At 46.0% G+C, this 27,772-nt stretch overlaps 1 protein-coding gene and 1 non-coding gene across 2 annotated transcripts in view; both read right to left on the bottom strand.

The window, feature by feature from the left end:
- ZNF839 (zinc finger protein 839) overlaps nt 1–15,959 on the bottom strand; it is a 37,484-nt gene extending 21,525 nt beyond the window's left edge. Inside the window, 2 exon segments of the mRNA XM_053601268.1 lie at nt 7,156–8,052; nt 15,606–15,959. Of these exon segments, the coding sequence (XP_053457243.1) occupies nt 7,156–8,052; nt 15,606–15,902 (1,194 nt within the window). The 5' untranslated portion in view covers nt 15,903–15,959.
- Nucleotides 15,960–19,840: 3,881 nt separating this feature from the next.
- TRNAI-AAU (transfer RNA isoleucine (anticodon AAU)) lies at nt 19,841–19,914 on the bottom strand. The gene has a single exon. It is a non-coding gene; the product is annotated as a tRNA-Ile (tRNA).
- Between the last annotated feature and the right edge of the window lie 7,858 nt (nt 19,915–27,772).

Genomic DNA, 27,772 nt, shown 5'->3' on the forward strand with positions numbered 1-27,772 from the left:
GAGCTGAAGCAATCCTCCTGCCTCAGCCTCCCAGAGTGCCACTAATGTACTCCAATGTCCATGGATGAGCATGGCTTTTTGAAGAGAATTCTGGATCTGACGTTGTCTAGCAATTTTGTCATTCTCTGCCAATTCCCTCTTCTGAAACTAGGAATAATAATATATCTATACATCCCAGGACAGATAGAGGTTAAATGAGCAAATAGAAAGAAAGTATTCAGCTACCACAGAGTATGTCCTCTTAACTCTTAAAATGACTTTTCTCCAAGTGGCACCTGTGGCTCAGTGAGTAGGGCACCGGCCCCATACACCAAGGGTGGGGGGTTCGAACCCGGCCCCAGCCAAACTGCAACAAAAAACCAGCCAGGCATTGTGGCAGGTGCCTGTAGTCCCAGCTACTCAGGAGGCTGAGACAAGATGTAGTCCCAGCTACTCGGGAGGCTAAAGCAAAAGAATCACCTAAGCCTAAGAGCTGGAGGTTGCTGTGAGCTGTTACGCCACGGCACTCTACTGAGGGCAACAAAGTGAGACTCTGTCTCAAAAAAAAAAAGTAAATTTTTAGAGAAGTGACAAATGAAAACGACTTTGAATCTCTACTGGAGGGCAACTTGAGAGATAGTAAATAACTGGCAAATAAAGTTAATTAGTAAAGATAATGTAGATTCCTCTACTATCAACTCCAAGCTGACAAGAGTCTAAAGCAGGGCGGCACCTGTGGCACAGGCTCCATATACCAAGGGTGGCAGATTTGAACCTGGCCCCAGCAAAACTGCAACAAAAAAAAAGCCGGGCATTGTAGCAGGCGCCTGTAGTCCCAGCTACTTGGGAGGCTGAGGCAAGAGAATCATCTAAGCCCAAGAGTTGGAGGTTACTGTGAGCTGTGATGTCACAGCACTCTACCAAGGGCGATAGAGTGACACTCTGTCTCAAAAAAAAAAAAAACGTTTAGATAAGAGTCTAAAGCTATCTTCAGTGGCTAACTTTTGTTTTCCTGGTAGGGAGAGGGGCAGGATACGTTTTATCTTTGCAAATCTATGTCTTGCTTTTAGGCAAATAGAAAGAAGGCAGAGAACATCTGCTTTTTATTGTCAACAACTTTTCATATTTTGAGGAGGCTAATTATGGTCTCCCAAATTACCCTGGCCCTGCTAAAACTTAAGGAAAGTAGGATAATGGCTTGGTGCCCATCGCTCAGTGAGTAGGGTGTCGGCCACATACACCAATGCTGGCGGGTTCAAGTCCAGCCTGGGCCTGCTAAACAACAATGACAACTACAAATAAAAAATAGCTGGGCATTATGGCAGGTGCCTATAGTCCCATAGTGCCTACGGAGGCTAAAGTAAGAGAATCACTTAAGCCTAAGAGTTTGAGGTTGCTGTGAGCTATTATGCCAGGGCACTCTACCGAGGGTGTCTTTTTTAAGACATAGTGAGACTCTGTCTTAAAAAAGAAAAGAAAAGTAGGCAAGTTTTTCAAAAGTTGGAGTTTTACCATCCAGGAGAGGCACAGAACCACATAAAAGAAGCAGCCTGATCTAGAGTGTGGGCTTTGAAGTTAGAAGATCTAGGACTAATTCCCCTTGGAGAGAGACCTAGATGTGCTATGACCTGGGATGGGTCAATCATCCTCTCTAAGCCTCATGTGCCTCATTTCAAGAAGGAATTATTGCATCTACCTTTCAGGGCTCTCATAGAATTAAGAAAATTTCTGTGATACTCCTCACACAAAGGGCCTACATAAAGTAGGCATGCAATAAATGGCATTGTCGTTGTTATTCTTATTGAGGGCAGTGCTACAGGGCAAGATAGTATTTTTTAATTTTAACAGGGCTATCCCATGGTTCTACAACTAGACCTCAATATAGATCTCCTGGGCCCGAGAGTATCAGCTCAAACTTTAAGGCACCAATCTGTAGGCCTTACCCCTAGTAGCCACAGCCTCACCCCTCCCTCAAGACCCCTGCTGCACTATAGTGAATGAGGGGGCCAAAGCAGGCAGGTACTCATTTTTCATATCTTCCAAGTCACTAGTTACAAACTCTCAGGAAGGAATCACAATGGAGCCAGATATAGTGGCTTGCGCCTATAATCCCAACTACTTCAGAGGCTGAGGCAGGAGGTTTGCTTGGCCCAGGAGTTTAAGACCAGCCTGGATAACAGAGTGAGACTCCATCTCTACAAAAATTTAAAACGTTCCAGCCTAGGAGACAGAGCAAGACCCTGTCTCTTAAAAAAGAAAAAAAGGAATCACATTGATTCCAGTGCTGGTTTCTCTATTTAACACTTCGAAAACTACAAATTAAGGTTGAACATCCCAAATCCAACAATCCAAAAGCTAAAACTTTTTTTTTTGAGACCGAGTCTCACTTTGTCACTCTTGGTAGAGTGCCATGGTGTCACAGCTTACAGCAACCTCCAACTCTTGGGCTTAAGCGATTCTCTTGCCTCAGCCTTCCGAGTAGCTGGGACAACAGGCACCCGCCACAGCACCAGCTATTTTTTTGTTTTCAGCAGGCCAGGGCTGGGTTCGAACCCATCAACCCTGCAGGGTGCTCAACCAGTAAAATGCAAATACAGTAGACCGTCTGTAAGTTGACCACCCAAGAGACTGTAACAAACTGATCAATATATGGAGGTGGTCGAATAAGGAACTATGTCTACTATACTGATAAGTTCATGTGGTGCATGTGTGGTCTATGAAAATTAGGTCAACTTAAGAAGGTGGTCAATGTAGGGAAGTTGTCAACTACGGAGGTTCTACTGTATTCTAAAATCTGAAATCTGAGATACTTCTGGTCCCAAGAATTTTGGCTAAGGGATACTCACCCATACTCTCACTATAATTATCTAGACAAAACAGAGACACAAATAAAATAACAGCCAATACACGTTCAAGAAAAAGGAAGAAGTGAATTTAAAGTAGAGTAGGAGGAAGACTACACAGACCTGCCATTTGTTAAAGTTATCTAACTGCTATTTTAAAAATAATTTGCCTATACCATATGGCACACAAAAATACATCAGACATGTTTGATAAGTTAAAATCTCTAAATAAATTTCAATATGGTAAAGATCATCAAAATTGACAGCACTTCAGCTATGTGAAATAAGTAAAAATCAGAAAAATACTCAAATTACTGAAATCAGAAGTGAAAATGGGGATGCTACTACTAATCTACAGGGAAAAAAAAAAGAATTATAATAGGGGCCAGGAGCGGTGGCTCAAGCTTTTTTTTTTTTTTTTTTTTGTAGAGACAGAGTCTCACTGTACCGCCCTCGGGTAGAGTGCCGTGGCGTCACACGGCTCACAGCAACCTCTAACTTGGGCTTACGCGATTCTCTTGCCTCAGTCTCCCGAGCAGCTGGGACTACAGGCGCCCGCCACAACGCCCGGCTATTTTTTGGTTGCAGTTTGGCCAGGGCTGGGTTTGAACCCGCCACCCTCGGCATATGGGGCCGGCGCCCTACTCACTGAGCCACAGGCGCCGCCCAGTGGCTCAAGCTTTTAATCCCAGAACTCTGGGAGCCCAAGGCAGGTGGATTGCCTGAGCTCACAGGTGTTTTGAGACCAGCCTGTGCAAGAGCAAGACCCCCATCTCTAAAAATAGCTGGGCAATGTAGGGGGCGCCTATAGTCCCAGCTACCTGGGAGTGTGAGACAAGAGAATCACTTGAGCCCAAGAGTTCGAGGTTTCTGTGAGCTATGACACCAGAGCACTCTACAGAGGGCGACAAAGAAGACTCTGTCTCAAAACAAAACAAGGCTTGGCACTTGTAGGTCAGTGAGTAGGGCACCAGCCACATACACTGAAGCTGGCAGGTTCAAGCCCAGCCCGGCCTGCTAAACAACAATGACAACTGCAACCAAAAAATAGCTGGGTGTTGTGGCGGGTACCTGTAGTCCCTGCTACTCAGGATGCTGAGGCAAGAGAATTGCTTAAGCCCAAGAGTTTTAGTTGTGACCTTTTAGTCACTGCTAAAAGAAAGAAATTAGAGATGACATAAATGGAAATACATCCTTTGTTCAAAAATTGGAAGTTTTTATTTTTTTTTTTTTTGAGACAGAGTCTCGCTTTGTTGCCAGCTCACAGCAATCTCCAACTCTTAAAGCTTAAGTGATTCTCTTGCCTCAGCCTCCCAAGTAGCTGGGACTAAAGGCACCTGCCACAATACCCGGCTTTTGTTGTTGTTGTTGCAGTTGTTGTTGCTGTTTTAGTTAGCCGGGGCTGGGTTTGAACCCACCACCCTCAGTATATGGGTCCGGCGCCCCACTGAGCCACAGGTGCTGCCCCCAAATTAGAAGATTTAATATTAACATGTACATACTACACAAAGTGATCTGCAGATTCAATGCAATTGCATCAAAATTTCCCATAAAGTTTTTTTTACAGAAATAGAAAAATCCATCCTAAAATTCATATGGAATCTCAAGGCATCCTGAATAGACAAAACAATTTTGACAAGAATAAAGCTGTAGGGCTGAGTGTGGTGGCTCAAGCCTGTAATCCTAGCACTCTGGGAGGCAAGGCAAGGGATCACTTGAGGCCAAGAATTTGAGGCCAGCCCAAGCAACATAGCAAGATAAAAAACATTTCTTTTTTGAGACACAGTCTCACTATGTCTGGGTAGAGTGCCATAGCATCACAGCTCACAGCAACCTGAAGGTCTTGGGCTTAAGCGATTTTCTTGTCTCAGCCTCCCAAGTAGCTGGGACTATAGGCGCCCACCACAATGCCCAGCTATTTTTTGGTTGCAGTCGTCATTGTTGTTTGACAAGCCTGGGCTGGATTTGAACCCATCAGCTCCGGTGTATGTGGCTGGCACCCTAGCTGCTGAGCTATGAGCGCTGAGCCACAAAAACAAAGAATTTTTAAAATTTGCCATGTGTGGTGGTGCATAGCTGTAGTCCCAGCTACTCAGGAGGCTGAGGGAGGAGGCTCGCTTGAGCCTGGCATTTTGAGGTTGCAGGCAGCTATGATCACACCACTGCATTCTAGCTCCACCAACAGAGCAAGACCCCGTCCTTAAAAAAAAAAAAAAAGTTCCAGAATGGGCAAAACAGGCAGCGCCCTGCCACATACACTGAAGGCAGCGAGTTCAAACCAGGCCTGGGCCTGCTGAACAATGACAACTGCAACCAAAAATTAGCTGGGCATAGTGGTGGGTGCCTATAGTCCTAGCTACTTGGGAGACTGAGGCAAGAGAATAGCTTAAGCCCAAATTTGAGGTTGCTGTGAGCTGTGATGCCACAGAATTCTATGCAGGGCGACACCTTGAGATTCTGTCTCAAAAAAAAAAAATGATTGGTTTGATGTAAACACCTCAGATTGTATAAAAAAATCAACAACATTAGCCAGGTGTTGTGGCGGGCGCCTGTAGTCCCAGCTGCTCAGGAGGCTGAGGCAAGAGAATCGCATAAGCCCAGGAGTTAGAGGTTGCTGTGAGCCGTGTGACGTCATGGCACTCTACCAAGGGAGGTACAGCAAGACTCTGTCTCTACAAAAAAAAAAAAATCAACAACATTGTATCCCACATATACATAAATATAGTCATGATCTATGTATATATGACTTAATAAAAAAAAAAAAAAAAGGGCGGCGCCTGTGGCTCAGTGAGTAGGGCGCCAGCCCCATATGCCGAGGGTGGCGGGTTCAAACCCAGCCCCGGCCAAAGTACAACAAAAACATAGCCGGGCGTTGTGGCGGGCGCCTGTAGTCCCAGCTGCTCGGGAGGCTGAGGCAAGAGAATCGCGTAAGCCCAAGAGTTAGAGGTTGCTATGAGCCGTGTGACGCCACGGCACTCTACCCGAGGGCGGTACAGTGAGACTCTGTCTCTACAAAAAAAAAAAATAAATAAAAATAAAAGTCACAACTCTATGATCTAAGATTTCATGTTAAGACACTTGCTACAGGGGTGGCGCCTGTGGCTCAGTGAGTAGGGCGCCGGCCACATTTGCCAAGGGTGGCGGGTTCAAACCCAGCCCTGGCCAAACTGCAACAAAACAAATAGCCGGGCGTTGTGGCAGGCACCTGTGGTCCCAGCTGCTTGGGAGGCTGAGGCAGGAGAATCGTGTAAGCCCAAGAGTTAGAGGTTGCTGTGAGCCGTGTGACGCCACAGCACTCTACCGAGGGCGGTACAGTGAGACCCTGTCTCTACAAAAAAAAAAAAAAAGAAAAAAACTTGCTACAGAAGAAAAAAATAAATTTGAAGTAAGTCAAAAAGAAAAAAAAAAAAAAGAATGGGCAAAACAGCTGGGCACAGTGGCTCACACCTGTAATCCCAGAACTTTGGAGGTCGAGGCCGGTGGAAGGCCTGAGCTCATAGGTTCAAGACCAGCCTGAGCAAGAGCAAGAGCAAGACCCCATCTCTAAAAATAGCCGGGTGTTGTGATGGGTGCCTGTAGTCCCAGCTACTTGGGAGGATGAGACCAGAGAATCGCTTGAGCCCAGGAGTTTGAGGTTGCTGTGAGCGATGACACCACAGCTCTCTACCAAGAGTGAGAAAGTAAGACTGTCTCAAAAAAAAAAAAAAAAAAAACGTACAACATACAGAGAGGACAAGCTGAGCATCTTGGTACTGTTGAAAGTTCAGGAAGCAGGCGGTGCCTGTGGCTCAGTCGGTAAGGCACCGGCCCCATATACCGAGGGTGACGGGTTCAAACCCAGCCCCGGCCAAACTGCAACCAAAAAATAGCCGGGCGTTGTGGCGGGCGCCTGTAGTCCCAGCTACTCGGGAGGCTGAGGCAAGAGAATCGCTTAAGCCCAGGAGTTGGAGGTTGCTGTGAGCTGTGTGAGGCCACGGCACTCTACCAAGGGCCATAAAGTGAGACTCTGTCTCTGCAAAAAAAAAAAAAAAAAGAAAGTTCAGGAAGCACTGCTGTGGACTGCCATGGCCTTTCCCAACACTCTGTAATATCAGTGTCAGCCATGATACTCTGTTGACATGATTTGATGGCTGCACTCCCTTCAAATCATGTGAACAAAGATACACGTCTTCTGACTTATTTGGCAGCTGTGCAAACACCAGCGGGATCCAGGGTACCCAGCTACATGACTCTAGTCCTGCCTTTGCCTCTGCCCCCATGAGACAATGTAATGGTTCAAGGATGGGCAGACAGGGGCAGAAACAAGGATACCATACCGAGGCAGACATGTTACCTGCAGGTCACCCCGTGCTGATTCTGTCTCTGTGGCATAGCAGGAGAGGGTGCCTTCCCCCTGTAGAGCAGCTGGTGTGGACAGCTCCAGGAAGGTCCCTTCCTCCAGGCACCCTTGGATCACACTCCCACCAGCTTTCTCAGAGAGCAGCTTCTCAGGTTCCAGCTGGCCATGCCCTGGATTAAGTTTAAAATGCCGGGCAAGTCCCCCCTTTCCTATGTAGGATTTTTCACAAGTGTGACACTTAAAAGTTTTGGGCCTCAGAGAACAGCTTGATAAGTCAAAGAGTGCCTGCTTGTCCCTCTGGTCCTCATCTTCTTCCACACTTAGTTCTGAATAATCATCAGAATCTGACAGATGACCATCTGCCAAATCCTCTGTTTTTATGAATTTATAATCTTTAGCTTTATATTTCGGAGGCCGAGATATCCGTCCAGAACGTGTTTTCACTTTTAAAGATTTTTTTAATTTCTCAGTATGTTTTGTATGCAAGTTGGAAATAAATAAATGAGCTGAACTGGATGAAACAGGTGTTACCACTGGTGGGTCAGAGGCTGACAAAGGAGTCAATGTGGAGCCCTGTCCATTTGAAGGCTTAGGGGTTGTGAGTATCTTTGCAGGGACTTGTTGGGGGGCAGGCAGTGGCCTCTGTATGAACACCTGAGCAGGAGGCTGAGGCAAGTCACTCAGAAAGCACGGCAGGGGCCTGATTCTCATGAGGGGCTGAATCTTGAGCAGCTGAGGGTTAGTGACACAAAGTCCCACACGGCTGGAACTGCTGCTGGAGGGCTGGCTCTGTCTTGGTGTTTTGGGCTGGATGGTAGCCAACAGGGGCATTGGCCTTTCCTGACATTTAGGCTCTCCAGATGTCACCTTGACACAAATGGCTTCTAGTTGCTTAAATATAAAAAGAGGAAAAAAAGAAAGAAAAGAAGCATTATGCTTTATCAATGTTTCCACAATTTTTTTCTCATTGTAAATCCACCATTTAAATTGTTTTCTAAATTATGTCTTAGATGTAAGTCTATGTAACATATTAGTACTGTTTACAGAGGTATTTTTCAACCCTTTCTGACCACTGACCAGTGATACATTTTAGATCATGACCTAGTATACTTGTGTAGAAACATCTGCACATATACATGAAGTAAAAAGTTGATGAAAACACTTGCCATTCCTAAGTAAATGTCCTCGAATGGTATCTACTTGACATCACCTTTTTAAAAATACTTGTCATAATCCACTAAATTGATTTCATGAACCATTCAGAGATAATATCCTTTATAGTTTTACCAATTTACCAATGTGTTTTGTTTTGTTTTGTTTTTTTGTAGAGACCGAGTCTCACTTTACTGCCCTCGGTAGAGTGCCGTGGCGTCACACGGCTCACAGCAACCTCCAACTCCTGGGCCTATGTGATTGTCTTGCCTCAGCCTCCCGAGCAGCTGGGACTACAGGCGCCCGCCACAACGCCCGGCTATTTTTTTGGTTGTTTGCAGTTTGGCAGGAGCTGGGTTTGAACCCACCACCCTCGGCATATGGGGCCGGTGCCCTACTCACTGAGCCACAGGTGCTGCCCTACCAATGTGTTTTTAATTGGAGTTCTTAGTACTCTAAATTGGAATTAATTCAATAGGTGGACTCGTTTAAAAAGAAATGTTTTTAATGAAATTCTGGAAACCAAAAAAGCCATAAAGAACAACGTAACCGGCTCAGCGCTTGTGGCTCAAGCGGCTAAGGCACCAGCCACATACACCTGAGCTGGCAGGTTCAAATTCAGCCCCAGCCTGCTAAACAGCAACGACGGCTGCAACCAAAAAATAGCCGGGCGTTGTGGCAGGCACCTGTAGTCCCAGCTGCTTGGGAGGTGGAGGCAGAATCGCTTGAGCCCAGGAGTTGGAGGTTGCTGTGAACTGTGATGCTATAGCACTCTACCCAGGGCGGTACTCTACCCAGGGCAACAGCTTGAGGATCTGCCTCAAAAAAAAAAAAAAGAACAATGTAACCAAGGTTTCTACTACTCATGAAACACAACTGCTTTGGGTATAGCCATCTGATATTCTCCCAACCTATATGCCTTTTTCTTTTTTTCTTTTTTGAGACAGTCTCACTCTATTGCCCTGGGATTGAATGCCATGGTGTCACAGCTCACAGCAAACTCAAACTCCTGGGCCCAAGTGATCCTCTTGCATCAGTCTCCCGAGTAGCTGGGTCTACAGGCACCCACCACAATGCCCAGTTAATTTTTCTATTTTTAGTAGAGACAGGGTCTCACTCCTGATTAAGATGGTCTCAAACTCCTGAGCTCAAATGATCTACCCGCCTCAGCCTCCCAGAGTGCTGGGATTATAGATATGAGCAACTGTGCCTGGCCTATATGCCTTTTTCTTGACCCTATCCTAAATTTGCTGTTTACCACACTTATATTTTACTATTCATACTGCATATGTAGATAACCCTAAAAATACATAGTTCAGTTTTGACATGTTTTTAAACTTTATATAAATTATATAATCTCTTATAACTTTATAGGGCTTTCTCAGGTTTTCACTTAGTTTTGCTTTGGGAATTTTATCCACATTCCTGTGTGTAGCTCTCAGTGGTTTATTTCCTCTACAGTAGGAGTTCATCTCCTGTTGATGCACAGGTGGTTTCCAACCTTCTGCTCTTACAGTCTGTTCTGAACCTTCATGAATATGTGTGCATATACATCTGTCAGTTTCTCCAGGGGCACAAAGCTGGGAATGGGGCTACATATCTTTAACAACTTTTTACAAAAATAACTAACAAACGCTAGGCGTGGTGGCTCATACCTGTAATCCCAGCACTCCACTGGGTCTGTGCTTCTGACCCATATTATCCCCCATAGTAAGCCTGAGGCAGAGGTGGGTGGATTGCTTGAGCTTAGGAGTTCAAGACCATCCTGAGCAAGAGAAAAAGACTTCGTCTCTACTAAATATAGAAAAACTAGCCAGGCGTGGTGGCAGGTACCTATAGTCCCAAGCTTCTTGGGAGGATTGCCTGAGCCCAAGAGATCGAGATTGCTGTGAGCTATGATGACACCATGGCACTCTACACAGGGCAACAGAGTGAGACTCTGTCTCAAAAAAAAAAAAAAAAACTAACAAAATTTTAAGTACATGTGCTTTCTGACCCAGCAGTTCCACTTCCTGTATTCCATAAAAAAAACGCTCACATTAGGGTGGCGCCTGTGGCTCAAGGAGTAGGGCGCTGGCCCCATATGCTGGAGGTGGTGGGTTCAAACCCAGACCTGGCCAAAAACCGCAAAAAAAAAAAAAAAAAAATGCTCACATGGGCACAGAGATTTATGTTCAAGGCAGCACTGTCTATAACAAAAAAATCACCTACCACTAGGTGTTTTTTGAGAGGGCTACCTTTAAAGACATTCCGCAAACACTGGCCAAGTGCCAGAGACTCTGTTATAGATGTTAGGGATACAGCTGTCACCAGCTGAGGGAAAAACCAGGGGTAGCAAAACAGACAAGCACTTTCCTCCAGGAAGAAAAGACAAACCTCGTTTTCCAGAGGTTTCCAAGGTTTCTTAACCTTGGCACAACAGACATTCTTTCTTTCTTTCTTTTTTTTTTTTTTTAAAAGAGTCCTCTTTACTTTTTTATTTATTTATTTTTTGTGTGTTTTTTGGCCGGGGCTGGGTTTGAACCCACCACCTCCAGCATATGGGACCAGCGCCCTACTCCTTGAGCCACAGGTGCCACCCCCAGACATTCTTTCAATGATTCTTTTTTTTATATATACAAATTAGTAGTTTATTTCTTCCTGTAGTATTATAATTCCAAAACTTATATTCCAAAAATATGCTAGAAGACTAGAATACATGCTGCTGTGATACAGGATATTATTGGCAGTGCCTACCCGGAATACTCCAGTGGCCCAGCAGTGGCAGGACACCCAGCCTGTGTCCAGCCTCTCACCTGCAAAGACCTCCTGGGCCAGGCCCAGCAACACACAGGAAGACAACGCTACAAAGCAAGGCTTTGTGCAGTAATACAAACATTTAGTTAAAACCCAGCTGGGTATTTGTCTATAGAGTACTTCCTATATCAGTATAACACAGCTGAAAGCAGACGTCTCCAGACAATGATTCTTTGTTATGGTGGCTATCCTGTGCACGAAAGATGTTGAGCAGCATCCCTGCCTTTACCCACTAGATTCTAGCAGCATTCCCAAGTCATAATAATCAAAAATATCCCCAGACATTGCCAAATGCTCCCTGTAGGGGAAAATAACCCTCAGCTAAGAATCACTTACGTGGGATCACCAACAGGCCCTTTGGACTCAACCCTCCTTTAGTGGACAGGCAACAAAAATGTCTCACACAGCAGAAAAATACCCTCACTGAAGGCTCAGTGCCTGAGCTCAGCGGCTAGGGTGCCAGCCACACACAATGGAGCTGGAGGGTTCAAATCCAGCCCAGGCCTGCCAATGACAACTACACAAAAAATAGCTGGGCACACGGTCACCTATAGTCCCAGCTACTTGGGAAGCTGAGGCAAGAGAATCACTTAAGCCCAGGAGTTTGAGGTTGCTGTGAAATGTGATGACTCGGCACTTTACCAAGGGTGGCACAGTGAGACTCTCTCAAAAAAAGAAAAAAATATATATATATATATTTTATATATATATTTTATATAATATATATATATAAAAAATATATATATAATATATGTATATATATATATATATATATATATATATATACACATTGTATATATATTGTAGCAGGCGCCTGTAGTTCCAGCTACTTGGCAGGCTGAGGCAAGAGAATTGCTTAAGCCCAAGAGTTTGAGGTTGCTGTAAGCTGTGACACCACATCACTGTACCAAGGGGACAGCTTAAGACTCTGTCTCAAAAAAGAAAAAGAACCAAGAAACCAAGCTGGAGTACAGCTCTTGTCTGTATACATGCTATACACTACTACAAAAAGCAGAGATATGGCTCGGTGCCCATAGCACAGTGGTTGTGCGTCAGCCACAAGCACCAAAGCTGGAGGGTTTGAACCCAACCCAGGCCAGCTAAGCAATAATGACAACTGCAACAGAAAAACAGCTGGGTATTGTGGCAGGGCCTGTAGTCCCAGCTACTTGGGAGGCTAAGGCTGAATCACTTAAGCCCAAGAATTTGAGGTTGCTATAAGCTGTGACACCACAGAACTCTGCCAAAGGTGACATAGTGAGACTTTGTCTCAAAAAAATAAATAAAAATAAATAAATAAAAGCAGAGATAATCCAACATTTTGGTTTACGAAGAAGTGTACAGAGCTAGTGAAAATGCCTCAGGAGTCCCTGCTTCCCCTCCTACTTGGTGAATCAAATGACAACTAAATTGACTTTGCATATCCTTCAAGAAACTCATGTTTTGGGCGGCGCCTGTGGCTCAGTGAGTAGGGTGCCGGTCCCATATGCCGAGGGTGGTGGGTTCAAACCCAGCCCCGGCCAAACTGCAACCAAAAAATAGCCGGGCATTGTGGCGGGTGCCTGTAGTCCCAGCTACTCGGGAGGCTGAGGCAAGAGAATCGCGTAAGCCCAAGAGTTAGAGGTTGCTGTGAGCCGTGTAACGCCACGGCACTCTACCAAGGGTGGTACAGTGAGACTCTGTCTCTAAAAAAAAAAGAAACTCATGTTTTGGGCAGCACCTGTGGCTCAAGTTGAGTAGGGCACCGGCCCCATATACCGAGGGTGGCGGGTTCAAACCTGGCCCTGGCCAAACCGCAGCAAAAATATAGCTCGGCGCCTGTAGTCCCAGCTACTTGGGAGGCTGAAGCAAGAGAATCGCTTAAGCCCAGGAGTTGGGGGTTACTGTGAGATGTAATGTCATGGTACTCTACCCAGGGCCATAGCTTGAGGCTCTGTCTCAAAAAAGAAAATAAGAAACATGTTTATTGCACTACCAGTCACTTAGAATTTCTCTTGGGATAGTACCAGATAATGCCATTAAAAGAATACACACACATAAACACAAACACATGCACACACACCCCATATCCTATTGTTTTAGGATAACCACAGTGGCAAAGCTAGTCTAATAATTTATTTATCTGCTCTCCAAACTGGCTTACCATGTGGGTATTATTTTGTTCTGTTTATTTCATCCAGCAAATTTTTACTAAGTATCTCTGAATAGGATACATAAACTTTAGCCAAGCCCTAGTCTCACCCTTGAGATGGTAAGTAGTTTCCCCTGCTATGCCTCAGTCCCTGCAGACCTATTAAATCTGAACTCCTGGGATGGAGCTGTGAGATTTGTCCTTTCAAAAGTTCCACTGGTGGTTATGAAGGCAGATGAGATTCCCTAATGAACACAGACAAGGAACACAGTACAGCAGATGCAATCAAGAGACAAGGAAAGCCCAAATGCTAGGCTTTCCAGAAAAGATCTCTGAGGGGGTGCCTTGAAGACTAACTTTTGTCAGGTGAAAAATGGCATTCTAGGGCGGCGCCTATGGCTCAGTGAGTAGGGCGCCAGCCCCATATGCTGAGGGTGGCGGGTTCAAACCCGGCCCCGGCCAAACTGCAACAAAAAAATAGCCGGGCGTTGTGGCGGGCGCCTGTAGTCCCAGCTACTCGGGAAGCTGAGGCAAGAGAATCGCGTAAGCCCAGGAGTTGGAGGTTGCTGTGAGCCGTGTGACGCCACGGCACTCTACCGAGGGCAGTACAGTGAGACTCTGTCTCTACAAAAAAAAAAAAAAAAAGAAAAGAAAAATGGCATTCTAAGTGTAAGGAAAAAACTGTGTAAATGCGTGGATGTATGAAAAAGGGCAAGGCAACTTGGATAGTACTGGAAATAATTCTGTGAAGTGGGAACAGAGAGAATGAGGAGAGGCTGGAGTCTCTGAGTGTCCACTGGGTCTGTGCTTTTGACTCTTACTATCCCCCACAATAAGCTCTCTGCCTTGTCTGAATGCACTCCACGGGAAACCCTGGAACACCGCCTCCCTCTTGTGCATTTTTGACTTGGACCCACTCGTCCAAATCTAGTTCACATACCTCCCCTTCAACAAAGTCACTTCTAATCTCCTCAGCCAGAAAATCTCCCCTACTATGAAGGTACTCAGTTCTTTATTTCTATCTCTAGCTTTCTGACCTTAATTAGAACTTATCTGGTTCATGATTTACCTTCTATTATTTCACAAATTCCTTAGAGGCAAAGTACACCCCTGTTTTGCCTTTGTGGCCTCCATGACAGTGAGGTCTAAAAGCGTATTAGCAGAATGGACCACAAAAGGTACATTATTTCAAGTGCATGCAGAATTTATAACATCTCTGTTAAATTAGCTACAGAATATAATTCTATCATGCTCCCTAACCTTGATTAAGCTTGCTTTCATTTTATGGAAAATGTATCATTTTTGAACTACTTCATTTGTCACTCCAACTCCAAAAGGCTGTGGCCACATCCAGAAAGGTACGGTGAAGAATACATGGGCTCTGAAGTATGGCCACACCTGAGAGACTTTGGGCAAAGTCACTCAACCTCACTGAGCTTGTTTCACATCTGCAAAATGCTGATACAAAACCAAGAGTTCTGTAACCCGGGAAATAAACCCACTGAGAAAGGGCATTTTGTAGTTATAGAGTGCTTTCACGTATTCCATTCACTAAGTGTGTAATCAGGCACTGTGGTTACAAATGGGCCTTGGCACTTGCTGTGCCATTCATCTGCAAAGCTAAATCAGGGCGGCGCCCGGTATAGGGCGCCAGCCCCATATACCGAGGGTGGCGGCCCCGGCCAAACGAAAACAAAAAAATAGCCAGGCGCTGTGGCAGGCACCTGTAGTCCCAGCTACTCGGGAGGCTGAGGCAAGAAAATCCTCTAAGCCCAAGAGCTAGAGGTTGCTGTGAGCTATGACGCTACAGCACTCTACCGAGGGCAAAAAAAGAAGAAAAGCTAAATTGGTTCCTTTTAATCCATTCAGGTCTCAGTTCCAGTGTCAGGCCTATGGGACCACCAACTACTCCAAATCAGCCCCTTGTCTCTCCCAGAACCTGCCTTATGTTCATCGAGTGTGTTCAAGACTGCACCTTCTGCACTTATGGCAGAACCCAAGAGCAAACAATGCTCAATATTGTCTGAGTCAGCGGACAAAGAACTGTAAGAACTAAGTAGCACGGAGGAGCCTAGAGCAGGGCTGTGAAAACAAGAGAAGGCACGAGGGCGTCCCAGGCAGAGAGCCCAGACTAAGCAAAGCCTCCTAGAGCGAGGAGCTTTGGAGGTGCTGAATACGCTGGGGCAGTGACAGGTGAGGGCTGGCTGCTGTCCCTAAGGAACTTAGCTTGGAGACTCTCAGAGCTTAAACGCGGGCGGATACTGGCCTCTGTAGGCCGAGCAGCTCCAAGACCGATGAACTTGCCTCGCTGCAGGTCTCGGGCCCTCTTGGCCTCAGTTTTCCCCACGTCCCTCCCGGGCCTCACCTGGGGCGGGAGCAGACGCGGCGGGCGCGGGGACTCGTCGCCCGGACCCCGCTGCAGGGCAGCCTGTTTGGCCGCGTACCGCAGCCGCCGCGCCGCGTCCTGCAGCATGAAGGGCGGCGGCGGCGGCTCGACCGGCGGCTGTGCCTTCGTCACCTGCTCCAGGACCCGCCACAGCTGGTCGGGGCCCAGCGGGGCCAGGCGCGCTGCGCTGCCACTCTGGCCGGGAGGACCCCGATCGCCGCCGCCGCCGCCGCCATCCTCGCTGCCGCCCTCGGCTTCCAGCTCCGCGTCTGCCATGGCGGCGGAGACGGAGACTCGAACCTGGTCGTCGAGCGCGGGCGACTCCAAAGTGCGTCACCTGGGAAAGGGGCGGGCTACGAGTGCCCGGCAGTCCAAGACACCTCGGAAGCGACCGAATCTGACCGGGTGGATCGGCCACGGATCTGAGCTAGCTTTGTCTTTTGCCAGACAGCAGCAACTTCGCCAAGGACCTGTAATCAACCCAGCAGACCGACCTTAGTTTCTTAATATCTGTTGTGGATGTATTTAATTCTCAGCTGTCACCTCCTCCAGGAGCTATCCCGGATCTCCCAGCTGAGGTCTTTGGGATTCCAGAGCCCCCGCCGTAACTCCACACTATTCAAATATTCTCAAAGGCATCATTCTTCAGAATCACCTGAGGCTCCTGTCTGGATATGCAGATTCCTGGGCCCCATCCTCAGACATTCTGATTTATAGATCCAAGAGCCGACCCAAAGTTTGTATTTATTCCCAGCTTCCTCCCTCCCCCTCAACCCTTGAGTGGGAAAACTCTAAGACACACTTAGGGCCGGGCGCAGTGGCTCGCTTGAGCTCACGAGTCCGGAGACCAGCCAGAGCCAGAGCAAGACTCCGTTTCTAAAAACAGCTGGGCATTGTGGCGGGCACCTGTAGTCCCACCTACTTGGGAGGCTGAGGTAAGAGAATCTCTTAAGTCCAAGAGTTTGAGGTTGCTGTGAGCTGTGACGCCACGCACTCTACCGAGGGCGACAAAGTGAGACTTTGACTCAAAAAAAAAAAAAGTTTGCATTATTAACAAGAGCGCTCCGAGCGCCTCAATTTTTTCTATGTCCACCCCGTATATACTCATTTTTTCCTATGTCCACCCCGTATATACCCACCCAATCAGACTGGGTGCACTTTGAGGGCAGTGATGATATATTGCTCATTCAGCACCCAGAACAGGCCCTGGCCCACAGTGCCCTCTCAGAGAATGAATGATCGGGAGTGGATGAATATGTGTGTATGAATGAATGAATGAACCCACCCTTTTCACATTTTAGTCCTGTGCATCCAGCTCCACGGTAATCTCTTTTTTTTACTATGGTGGCTCTGTGTGTCTTCCCACAATGTCCTGTAGCTGCAGTGTGGACACTTCTCAGCTTCTCTCCTCAAGGAGGGCAATAGGGCTTCTGTCAGCAAACACCTCAGTAAGCTGACTTAGTAAGTCACCATCCCTTCCCTGTGGGATATACAGTTGAGGTGTCAAGAAGGAGAAAACTGGTGTTTGCAGCACAGTATAATGAGTGCCATCATTTCAACAAGGGGTAGACCAGGGAGCAGGCTGGTGGCAGAGAAGGTTTTGGAAGAACTTATGATCATTTTTTAAAATCGTTTTTCTCCCAAAAGATCATCATTATCATAATCATCAATACTGGTCATGCTTCCTGTTGTGGAACTCACTAAGGATTGGCCAGTAGGGAGATTGGGAGATCAGATTTGTGATATTTGATTCAATTCTGTAATCTTGTCCTTTTTGTTTAAGTTTTCTTTTCTTTTTTTTCTTTCTTTTTATTTATTTATTTATTTATTTTTGAGACAGAGTCTCAAGCTGTTGCCCTTGATAGAGTTCTGTGACATCACAGCTCATAGCAACCTCAAACTCATGGGCTCAAGCAATTCTCTTGCCTCAGCCTCCCAAGTAGCTGGGACTACAGACACCCACCACAAGACCCAGCTATTTTTTCGTTGTTGTTGTTGTTGCAGTTGTCATTGTTGTTTTAGCTGGCCTGGACCAGGCTGGAACCCACGGGCCTCAGTGTATCTGGCCAGGGCCCTACCCACTGAGCTATGGGGCACCACCACCTAACTTTTTGTATTTTTAGTGGGGAGAGGGTCCTTGCTCTTTCTCAAGCTGGTCTCAAACTCCTAAGCTCAAGGGATTCCTCCCATCTCAGTTTACAAGATTGCCGGAATTACAGGTGTGAGCCACCATGCCTGGCCCTTTTTTTTTTTAACTTTTCAAAGAAAGTTCTTCTCATCCTCCCATCCTCAGATGTCAGAAAGTTCCCCTTTTTGAAACTTGGATAAGTTTGATGAGGAGAGGTCCCCTCCAACTCCTAAGCCAAGAACTGCCCATATGGAACATGGTACCCTATCTTATCTTTTTGAACTTGTTGGGAAGGAAAAACTTTTCCTCTATCCTCTTAGGTTACATGTTTGGGGGACTTTGAATAAAACTGACAAAAGACAGGGTGGCACCTGTGGCTCAAAGGAGTAGGGTGCCAGCCCCATAAAGCCGGAGATGGCAGGTTCAAGCCCAGCCCTGGCAAAACAACAACAACAACAAAAAGAAAAGACAGATTGAAAGAAAAAAGACAGAATTAAACCATGCATTTGTATTAATGTATATAAGAGAACTTATGGGAAAATGTGACTCCAGGACAGGAGGTGAAAAGAATTTGGGATTTATATACCATATTAATAGGGAAAAGGGAGGGGCAGAAAGATACTTTGGGGGAAAAAAAAAGACTTGAGGAGAGACACACAGATGGGAGATTTGATGATTTTGTGACAATGTCTGTCTAGGTGTAGTGCTGACTTCTCTTCAGTGATAAAAGTCAATCTTTCCTAATTGCTCCTCAGGAGGGGATTTATGACAATAGAGGTTTTTTGAGTTGTTTTGGGAGACTCTGTTTTTTGCAGATAAGAGATTTCACGAATTCAAATGCTTCAACTAAAAATAATTTTCATGCTGCAGTGGCCTTATTCTGAACCTCTTCTAGTTCAGATAAGTATGTGTTTAGGGCAGCAATCTTTACCAATTCTCCATGCTGTGTTCCTTACATCTATCAAGGTGCCTAGTGCACATATATTGCAAGGTGTGTGTGTGCAGGTGCAAGGTACAAGGTATATGTGTGCAAGTGTCTGTTTTAGGTGTCAGCAGTCCCAGCTTCTAACAACAGTCCCTTTAGGTGGTGTTCATTGAGAACTTTTACTATACCCTGAGCACTAATAAGAGCTTAAGCTTGTGATCTGTGGACTTGGAACTGCTATTTAGGTCAGAGCTTAACATATACTTGAGGAAAGAACAAATAATATAGTAGAGGTTTCCTTTGCAGATTTGTCAAAAACACCTGGAGGTCCTGCTGGATCCCAATATAAAATGGCATTGACCCTAGAAACAGTCTTTTTGTTAAACTGAACACACCAGAACACTCCATCACATGAACCATGGGTTCATCCACTGCCCTCTGGCGGCAAAATTCAACACCAAGACAAAGAAATGTGAAGGCTAAGATTCCTCTGAAAAGAAAAAAATTAAAAAGGCAAGAGAATGTTTCAGATACTTCCACAACCAGAGCCCATTACTAAAAGCATGGCAGTCATTCATTGGCTAGTCATGGCTTCTTGTGGATTGGGATTTGAGTCTCTCGTTTCTCTCATCTACTCCTTTGCTTCCTGCCTAGAACACTGCCGGGCATATACTAAGCTCTCCGTAAACGTTTGTGGAATGAATTAACTCCAGACTTGGACTTGCAGCTTTAAGAACTCCAGGAACATTGGGGTACCCGCGAGAGCCTCGGAACACTAGACCGTGACGTCTGTGATATCTGTCTTCATTAGGCAGTGCCTCCAGGCAAGCCAAAGTCTCAGGAAATGTCGGAGGTGGGGGTGGGGGGTGTCTTATTTGCATAGGTTTGGATATCTTGAGTTTCCTTTAAAATGGTAAATCTTTAAAGGCCTAACCAATGACCTCCTGAAACACACGCTACGAGGCTCGTAGGCGCAGGACGTCTAGTGGCCACGCCTGTGCGCGCCGGAGGCTCCGTACTTTCTCCCCGAGGGACTCCTGGTACAACTTCCTGGCAGAGTATAGCAGGATTACGTCCCTCCCTCCTGTGTGCATTCCACGAAAGTAATATTTTTTAAAAATGCTCAAAATAATTTTGTAAATTTTGAAAAACCTACTGGCTTGGCCCGTACGGGGATCGAACCCGCGACCTTGGCGTTATTAGCACCACGCTCTAACCAACTGAGCTAACCGGCCACCCGCTGCCACGTCCTCACCAAGACGCCTATAAAGTCTACAGTGCCCCCCACCCCCGCCACGTGCGGAGAAGCATCTACTGGCTAGGTCTGCTACGCTGGCTGCTTCGCGTTTGGCTCTCGCTGCGACTCTTGTCTTCCTCATTGTTATCCGCGTTGGCCAGATAAAGAAACTGAGACCCAGGGTGTGCTAAAGGAAAAACGGAATTGTTTTCCTGCAGCTAATCCAAGGCTTTCTTTTTTTTTTTTTTAGAGACAGAGTCTCACTGTACCGCCCTCGGGTAGAGTGCCGTGGCGTCACACGGCTCACAGCAACCTCTAACTCCTGGGCTTCTGCGATTCTCTTGCCTCAGCCTCCCGAGTAGCTGGGACTACAGGCGTAAACCAAGGCTTTCAACAGGGAAAATGCAAATTGCACAAAGGAGGCTGAACTCCGGAGCAAAAAGGTTTCACATTCCAACTCAATGCTATTTTTATTATCTCTGAGAATGCATGCAGCGAGGAGACTTTGTGTATCCAGAGTTTTTAGCATGGTTAAATAAACCATGGAAAAGCAAAGGGATAAAGAGCCATTGAATTCCCTACTGCTCAACAAACAAAGGCAGTTGGGGTCTTGGCCTCCTTCCTTTTTTTTTTTTCATTGTACAAGTGTATTTAAAAATTCATATATTGGAATCTAAAGCCTTGGACATAATTTTTAATTTGCTTTTTGTACTTAGTATCCTATCATAAGCCTATCCCTAAGTAATTGAAAAGTGTCATTGCATTGTTTTCTCTTTTGCAAGCACTTTGTCATGTGAACAGAATGTATCATGGTATGTTTCACTAAGTGGAAACAGAGTTTCCATGTTTCATTGAGTGGGTAAGTCATAGCTTTCTTCTCTTTTCTCTCTCTCTCTCTTTTAGCATCTGGGAAAATGTTTTCATTTTGCTTTGACTTGTTAACTGAGCACATGAATAAATCACATGGTACAAGGCAGAGGGTTAAAATAGCCGCTGAGTGGACAACTGCAGTATCCATCCCAAAGGGATATGGTCTGTATCCCAAAAAGGAGGACAGATGCTAGTAAGACAAAACCTGACCATAGCCACTCCCCATCCTGTATGTTCCTGGGGCCTGTTGGTCTCTGAGAGGGCGTGACCGTGGTGTGCTCCTATGGCCTACTTGGCTCCAGGAAGAGAGGACCACTTTTTCATACACGCTGCTTCTCTGTTCTGACTACTCCTATAAACTGCTTCAGCATCATAGAAGTTCCCTGTGGCAACCAGCAAACACCATATCTAGCTGATCTTAACAGATTATATTGAAACGATGTTAGGCAGCTCACCCTACCAGGAACAGCTAGAGGACAAGGTATAGAAAAACGGACAATTGGGGCAGCCCCTGTGGCTCAGCCTGTAAGGCGCCAGCCCCATATACCGAGGGTGGCAGGTTCAAACCCGGCCCCGGCCAAACTGCAACCAAAAAATAGCCGGGCATTGTGGCGGGTGCCTGTAGTCACAGCTACTCAGGAGGCTGAGGCAAGAGAATCGCTTAAGCCCAGGAGTTGGAGGTTGCTGTGAGCTGTGTGAGGCCACGGCACTCTACCGAGGGCCAGAAAGTGAGACTCTGTCTCTACAAAAAAAGAAAAACGGACAATTAAAGACACAGATAGCACTCATTAAGCCTGGCAGTGGAATCAGCTGTGAATAAAAAAACACCTAATTCCTATGCTCACAGAGCTAACAGATATTCGAATAAACAGACAATGTTGGGTATTGTGCCTAGTATACATAAACTGTGCTGGAGGTTGATTAAGTTTCCTGAAGTCTAGGACACTTAACCATTCAAAGAACAAAGATGAATGAGTGTAGGCCAAAGACGGTAAAGCCTTCTCATGATGCAGGCATCCTTCATACAGCAGAATGTCCAGAGCACACTGTCTGGCCTACTATGTGTTCAATAAATAGGTGAACTGGATGAACGAGTTAATTCAAAAATCACCTTACCTTTTAAAACAGTCATTTCTCTGTTCTTGAACAAATCAAGTCATTTCTCTATTTGAGCATTTTTCTTCTGGCCCAGCCCTGATAATCCTGCAGCATTTAGCAAATAGAACTTCAGAGTCTGGCCAGGCATGGTGGCTCACACCCATGATCCTAGCACTTGGGGAGGCGGAGGTGTGTGGATTGCTTGAGCTCAGAGGAGTTTGAGACCAGCCTGGACAAGAGTGAGACCCCTGTCTCTACTAAAAATGAAAAACTGAGGCAAGAGGATCATTTGAGCCCAAGAGTTTGAGGCTCTCCATGGCTCTCTACCCAGGGTGACACAGTGAGACTTGGTATCAAAAAATAAAAAGTAAAAAAAGTAGAATTTCGGGCGGCGCCTGTGGCTCAGTGAGCAGGGTGCCGGCCCCATATACCGAGGGTGGCGGGTTCAAACCCGGCCCCGGCCAAACTGCAACCAAAAAATAGCCGGGCATTGTGGCGGGCGCCTGTGATCCCAGCTACTCGGGAGGCTGAGGCAGGAGAATCGCTTAAGCCCAGGAGTTGGAGGTTGCTGTGAGCTGTGTGAGGCCACGGCACTCTACCGAGGGCCATAAAGTGAGACTCTGTCTCTACAAAAAAAAAAAAAAAAAAGTAGAATTTCAGAGCCTGGTAAGGTGGCCCACACCTTTAATCTCAGCACTTTGGGAGGCCAGCAGGAGGATCACTTAAGGCCAGGACTTCTGACCAACCTGGGCAACATAGGGAGGGTCCATCTCTACAAAGAATAAAAACAAATTAGCTGCGTATAGTGGGGTGCAATGGTGGTCCCAGCTACTTGGGAGGCTAAGGCAGGAGGATCACTTGAGCCCATGAGTTCTAAGTTACAGTGAGCTATGATGGTGCTACTGTACTCCAGCCTGGCTGGGGGAGAGGGGAGGGGAGGGCAGGTGTGGGAGTAAAGGTGGAGGCACAAGGGGCAAGGTGAAGCCTGTAGGGTATCGCAGAGCCAAAACTACAGTGCCACCCAAGAGGGTACCAGTGTGGGCTCTGGGGCTGGCAGAGCAGTTTTCTTCTCTGGACTTCTCTCTCCACTTCTTACCCAATTGTACAGCAAACAAATCCTAATTGTCCTTCTTCAAGTTAGGAAAACACTAATTTATACATTATCAGAATTAAGTTATTGTGTGTAGGGGCTTTATGTGAGGCACTTACCTTGGATTTTATTTATTTATTTATTTATTATTTTTGAGACAGAGTCTCAAGCTGTCGCCTTGAGTTGAGCGCTGTGGCGTCACAGCTCACAGCAACCTCTAACTCTTGGGTTTAAGTGATTCTCTTGCCTCAGCTTCCCAAGTAGCTGGGACTACAGGGGCCCGCCACAACGCCCCGCTATTGTTTTGTTGTTGTTGCAGTTGTTCTTATTTTAGCTGATCCGGGCAGTTTCCAACCTGCCAGCCTCAGTGTATGTGACTGGTGCCCTACCCACTGAGGTACGGACACTGCCTTATTTAATAATTTTTTTGAGACAGTCTCAAGCTGTCACCCTGGGGAGACTACCATGGCATGATCATAGCTCACAGCAACCTCCAACTCTTGGGCTCAAGAGATCCTCTTAGGCCAGGCACGGGGCCTCAAGCCTGTAATTCTGGCACTCTGGGAGGCCAAGGTGGGTGGATTGCCTGAGCACATGGATTCACCACCAGCCTGAACCAGAGTGAGACCTCATCTCTAAAGATAACTGGGTACTGTGGCAGGCACCTGTAGTCCCAGCTACTCAGGAGGCTGAGGCAAGAGAATCTCTTGAGCCCAAGAGTTTGAGATTGCTGTGAGCTATGACACCGAGGCACTCTACCAAGGGTGACAAAGTAAGACTCTATATCAAAAACAAAAACAAAGCAGATTCTCTTGCTTCAGTTTTTCTATTATTAGTAGAGATGGGATGGGGAGGAGGTCTCTCTCAGCCTATTTTCTTTTTTTTGAGACAAAGGGTCATTCTATCAACTTGGGTAGAGTGTCCTGATGTCATAGCTCACAGCAACCTCAAAGTCCTGGGCTCCAGCAATCCTTTTGCCTCAGCCTCCCGAGTAGCTGGGACTACAGGTAACCGCCATAATACCCAGCTATTTTTAGAGTCAGGTCTCGCTCTTGCTCAGGCTGGTCTTGAACTCCTGAGTGCAAGGCCTCCCAGACTGCTAGGATTACAGGTGTGAGCCATTACTTTGGATTTTAAATACTAGTCCATTTTCTTTAAAGTCAACTGATAAAATGTGTTATCCCTTTTATAAATTGGAACCTTTGGTGTGACAATAAAGGCACACAGTATTAGTTTCCTAAGGCTGCCATGACGAAGAATCCTGAAGTAGGTGACTGACAGAACAGTAATTTATTGTCTTATAATTATGGAGGCTGGATCTGAGATCAAGGTGTCTGCAAAGCTGGTTCCTTGTGAGAATGTGAGCAAAATCTGTTCCTGGCTTCTGGGGATTTGCCAGCAATCTCTGGCCTTCCTTGGCTTATAGAAACATCACCCCATCTCTCTCTCCAATTTCTTTCTTTCTTTCCTTTTTTTTTTTTTTTTTTGAGACAGAGTCTTACTATGTCACCCTCAGTAGAGTGCTATGGCTTCACAGCTCACAGCAACCTCAAACTCCTGGGCTTAAGTGATTCTCTTGCCTCAGCCTCCCAAGTAGCTGGGACTACAGGCGCCTGCCACAACACCTCGCTATTTTTTGTTGTTGTTGCAGTTGTCATTGTTGTTCAGCTGGCCTGGGCTGGGTTCCAAACTGCCACCCTTGGTACATGTGGCCAGTGCCACAACCACTGTGCTATGGGCAGCGCTGAGCCTCTTTCTCCATTTTCATATGACGCTCTGTTTGTGTGTCTGTGTCCAAAATTCCTCTTTTAGTAAGGACATCATTACATTGGACTAAGGTACATTCAAATTATCTCATTTTAATTTGATTATCTCTGTAAAGATCCTATTTGCAATTAAGGTCTTCGGAATTAGGACTTCAGCATACCTTTTTGGGGGCACACAACTGAACACATAACACATACACTTTTATTTATTCTCTAATTAAAGCTTTAATTGTAAAACAGACTATAACGTAAGTTAAATTGAAATAAACCCCAGTAAATGTTATAAATTAGATGTATCTGATTTTCTTAAGTTCTTCACATATCTAATGTAGCTTTTTTTTTTTTTCTTTTTTTGAGACAGAGTCTCACTCTATCATCTCTGGTAGAGTATTGTAACATCATAGCTCACAGCAACCTCAGACTCTTGGGCTCAAGCAATTCTCTTGCCTCAGCCTCCCAGGTAGCTGGAACTACAGGCACCTGCCACAATACCTGGCTATTTTTAGAAATGAGGTCTTGCTCTGGCTCAGGCTGGTCTTGAACTTGTGAGCTCAAGTGATCCACCCACCTTAGCCTCCCAGAGTGCTAGGATTACAGGCGTGAGCCACCGTGCCTGGACTCAATGAAGATTTTGTAAAGTTAAAATATTATATTAATAGCTTGGCACTTGTGGCTCAAGTGGCTAAGTTGCCAGCCACATACACCTGAGCTGGCGGGTTCGAGCCCGGCCCCAAACAACAATGACCTGCAACCAAAAAATAGCAGGGAGTTGTGGCAGGTGCCTGTAGTCCCCGCTACTTGGGAGGCGGAGGCAGGAGAATCGCTTGAGCCCAGGAGTTGGAGGTTGCTGTGAGCTGGGATGCCAGGGCACTCTACCCAGGGCGAAAGCTTGAGGCTCTGTCTCAAAAAATAAATAAATAAATAAATAAGGAACATTAAACAAGTGCATAATTTACAAAGTCATGTAACACTAAAAAAATAGCATTTCTCTACTCTATCCCCTACAAAATGCAACTCCCCAGAGGCACCAAACTGTGAACTTTTTTTTTTTTTTGAGACAAAGTCTCAAGCTGTCATCCTGGGTAGAGTGCAGTGGCATTGTAGCTCACAACAACCTCAAACTCTTGAGCTCAAGAGATCCTCTTACCTCACTTTTTTTTTTGCAGTTTTTGGCCGGGGCTAGGTTTGAACCTGCCACCTCTGGCATATGGGGCCGTGCCCCAAGCCTTTGAGCCACAGGCGCCGCCCTACTATTTTTATTTGAGATGGGGGTAGGGGGTGTCTCACTTTGCTCAGGTTGATCTCAAACTGTGAGCTCAAGCAGTCCACCCGCCTCAGCCTCCCAGAGTATTAGGATTATAGGCATGAGCCACTGCACCTGGCCAACCACTGCAAACTTTTTTTTTTTTTTTTTTTGAGACAGAGTCTCATTATGTTGCCCTCTGTAGAGTGCTGTAACATCACAGTTCACAGCAACCTCTAACTCTTGGGCCTAAGCAATTCTCCTGCCTCAGCCTCCCAAGTAGCTGGGACCACAGGCACCTGCCACAACACCAGCTATTTTTTTTTTTTTTTTTAGTTCTAATTGTCATTGTTGTTAGGCAGGCCTGGGCTGGGCTCTAACCGCCAGCTCTGGTGTATGTGGTTGGCGCCTAGCCTCTGAGCTATAGGCACTGAGCCCACTGCAAACTTTTAAAGCAGCTTCTTCTGTTTTTCTTACTCCCATAAGTTTATTAATATAATTATATTGCTATTCCTTGATTTTTTTTTTTTTTTTGCAGTTTTTGGCTGGGGCTGGGCTTGAACTCGCCACCTCCAGCATATGGGGCCAGCGCCCTACTCCTTTGAGCCACAGGCACCACTCTCTTGATTTTTTTTTGAGACAGAGTTTCACTTTGTTGCCCTTGGTAGAGTGCTATAATGTCATAGCTCACAGCAACCTTAAACTCTTGGGCTCAAGTGATTCTCTTGCCTCAGCCTTCCAAGTAGCTGGAACTGCAGGCGCCCACCACAACACCAAGCTGTTTTTAGACACAGGGTCTTGCTCTTGCTCAGGCTGAGCTCAGGCAATCCACCCGCCTGGGCTTCCCAGAGTGTTAGGATTACAGGCGTGAGCCACGCCGCCTGGCCCTCTTCCTTAATTTTTTTCAATTTCATTTTTTTTTTTGTTTTGTTTTGTTTTTGTAGAGACAAGAGTCTCACTTAATGGCCCTCGGTAGAGTGCCGTGGCCTCACACAGCTCACAGCAACCTCCAACTCCTGGGCTTAAGTGATTCTCTTGCCTCAGCCTCCCGAGCAGCTGGGACTACAGGCGCCAGCCACAATGCCTGGCTACTTTTTTTTTGCAGTGTGGCCGGGGCTGGGTTTGAACCCACCACCCTCGGTATATGGGGCCGGCGTTACCGACTGAGCCACAGGCACCGCCCTCAATTTCATTTTTTTTTAAGACAAAGTCTCACTCCATCACCGTGTACATTTTCTGTTGACTTCATTCTATGCCAAATGAGGACATAGTTCTTTTGCTAACACTGCCTCAAAACATTTTTTCCATCTCCTATCATCACAAAATAATAATGCTATGATGATGATGATGCTATCATCATATTTTTAGTTAAACTAATATTCAGCATTTACATTGTTATGACTACATAAACATTGTTTTGAGCCATGCCACATAGTATACCATAATTACATTTGTTTCCGTTTCCCTCTGTTTGGTTTCCTTGCTTGGTGTTTTTTGTTTTGTTTTGTTTTTGAGACAGAGTCTCATTCAGTCACCTCGGGGTTGAGTGCCTTGGCATCATATCTTACAGCAACCTCAAACTCATGGGGTCAGGCAATCCTCTTGTCTTGGCCTCCTGAGTAGCTGAGACTACAGGACCCCAACCCCACACCTGGCTAGTTTTTCTATTTTTAATAGAGATGGGGGGGTCTCACTCTTGCTCAGACTGGCCTCAAACTCCTGAGCCTTTTTTTTTTTTTGAGATAAGATCTTATTCTGTTGCCCAGGATGGAGTACATGCCCACAATCA

This window comes from Nycticebus coucang, chromosome 9 (assembly GCF_027406575.1).
Source record: "Nycticebus coucang isolate mNycCou1 chromosome 9, mNycCou1.pri, whole genome shotgun sequence".
In the NCBI taxonomy this organism is placed as follows: Eukaryota; Metazoa; Chordata; class Mammalia; order Primates; family Lorisidae; genus Nycticebus; species Nycticebus coucang.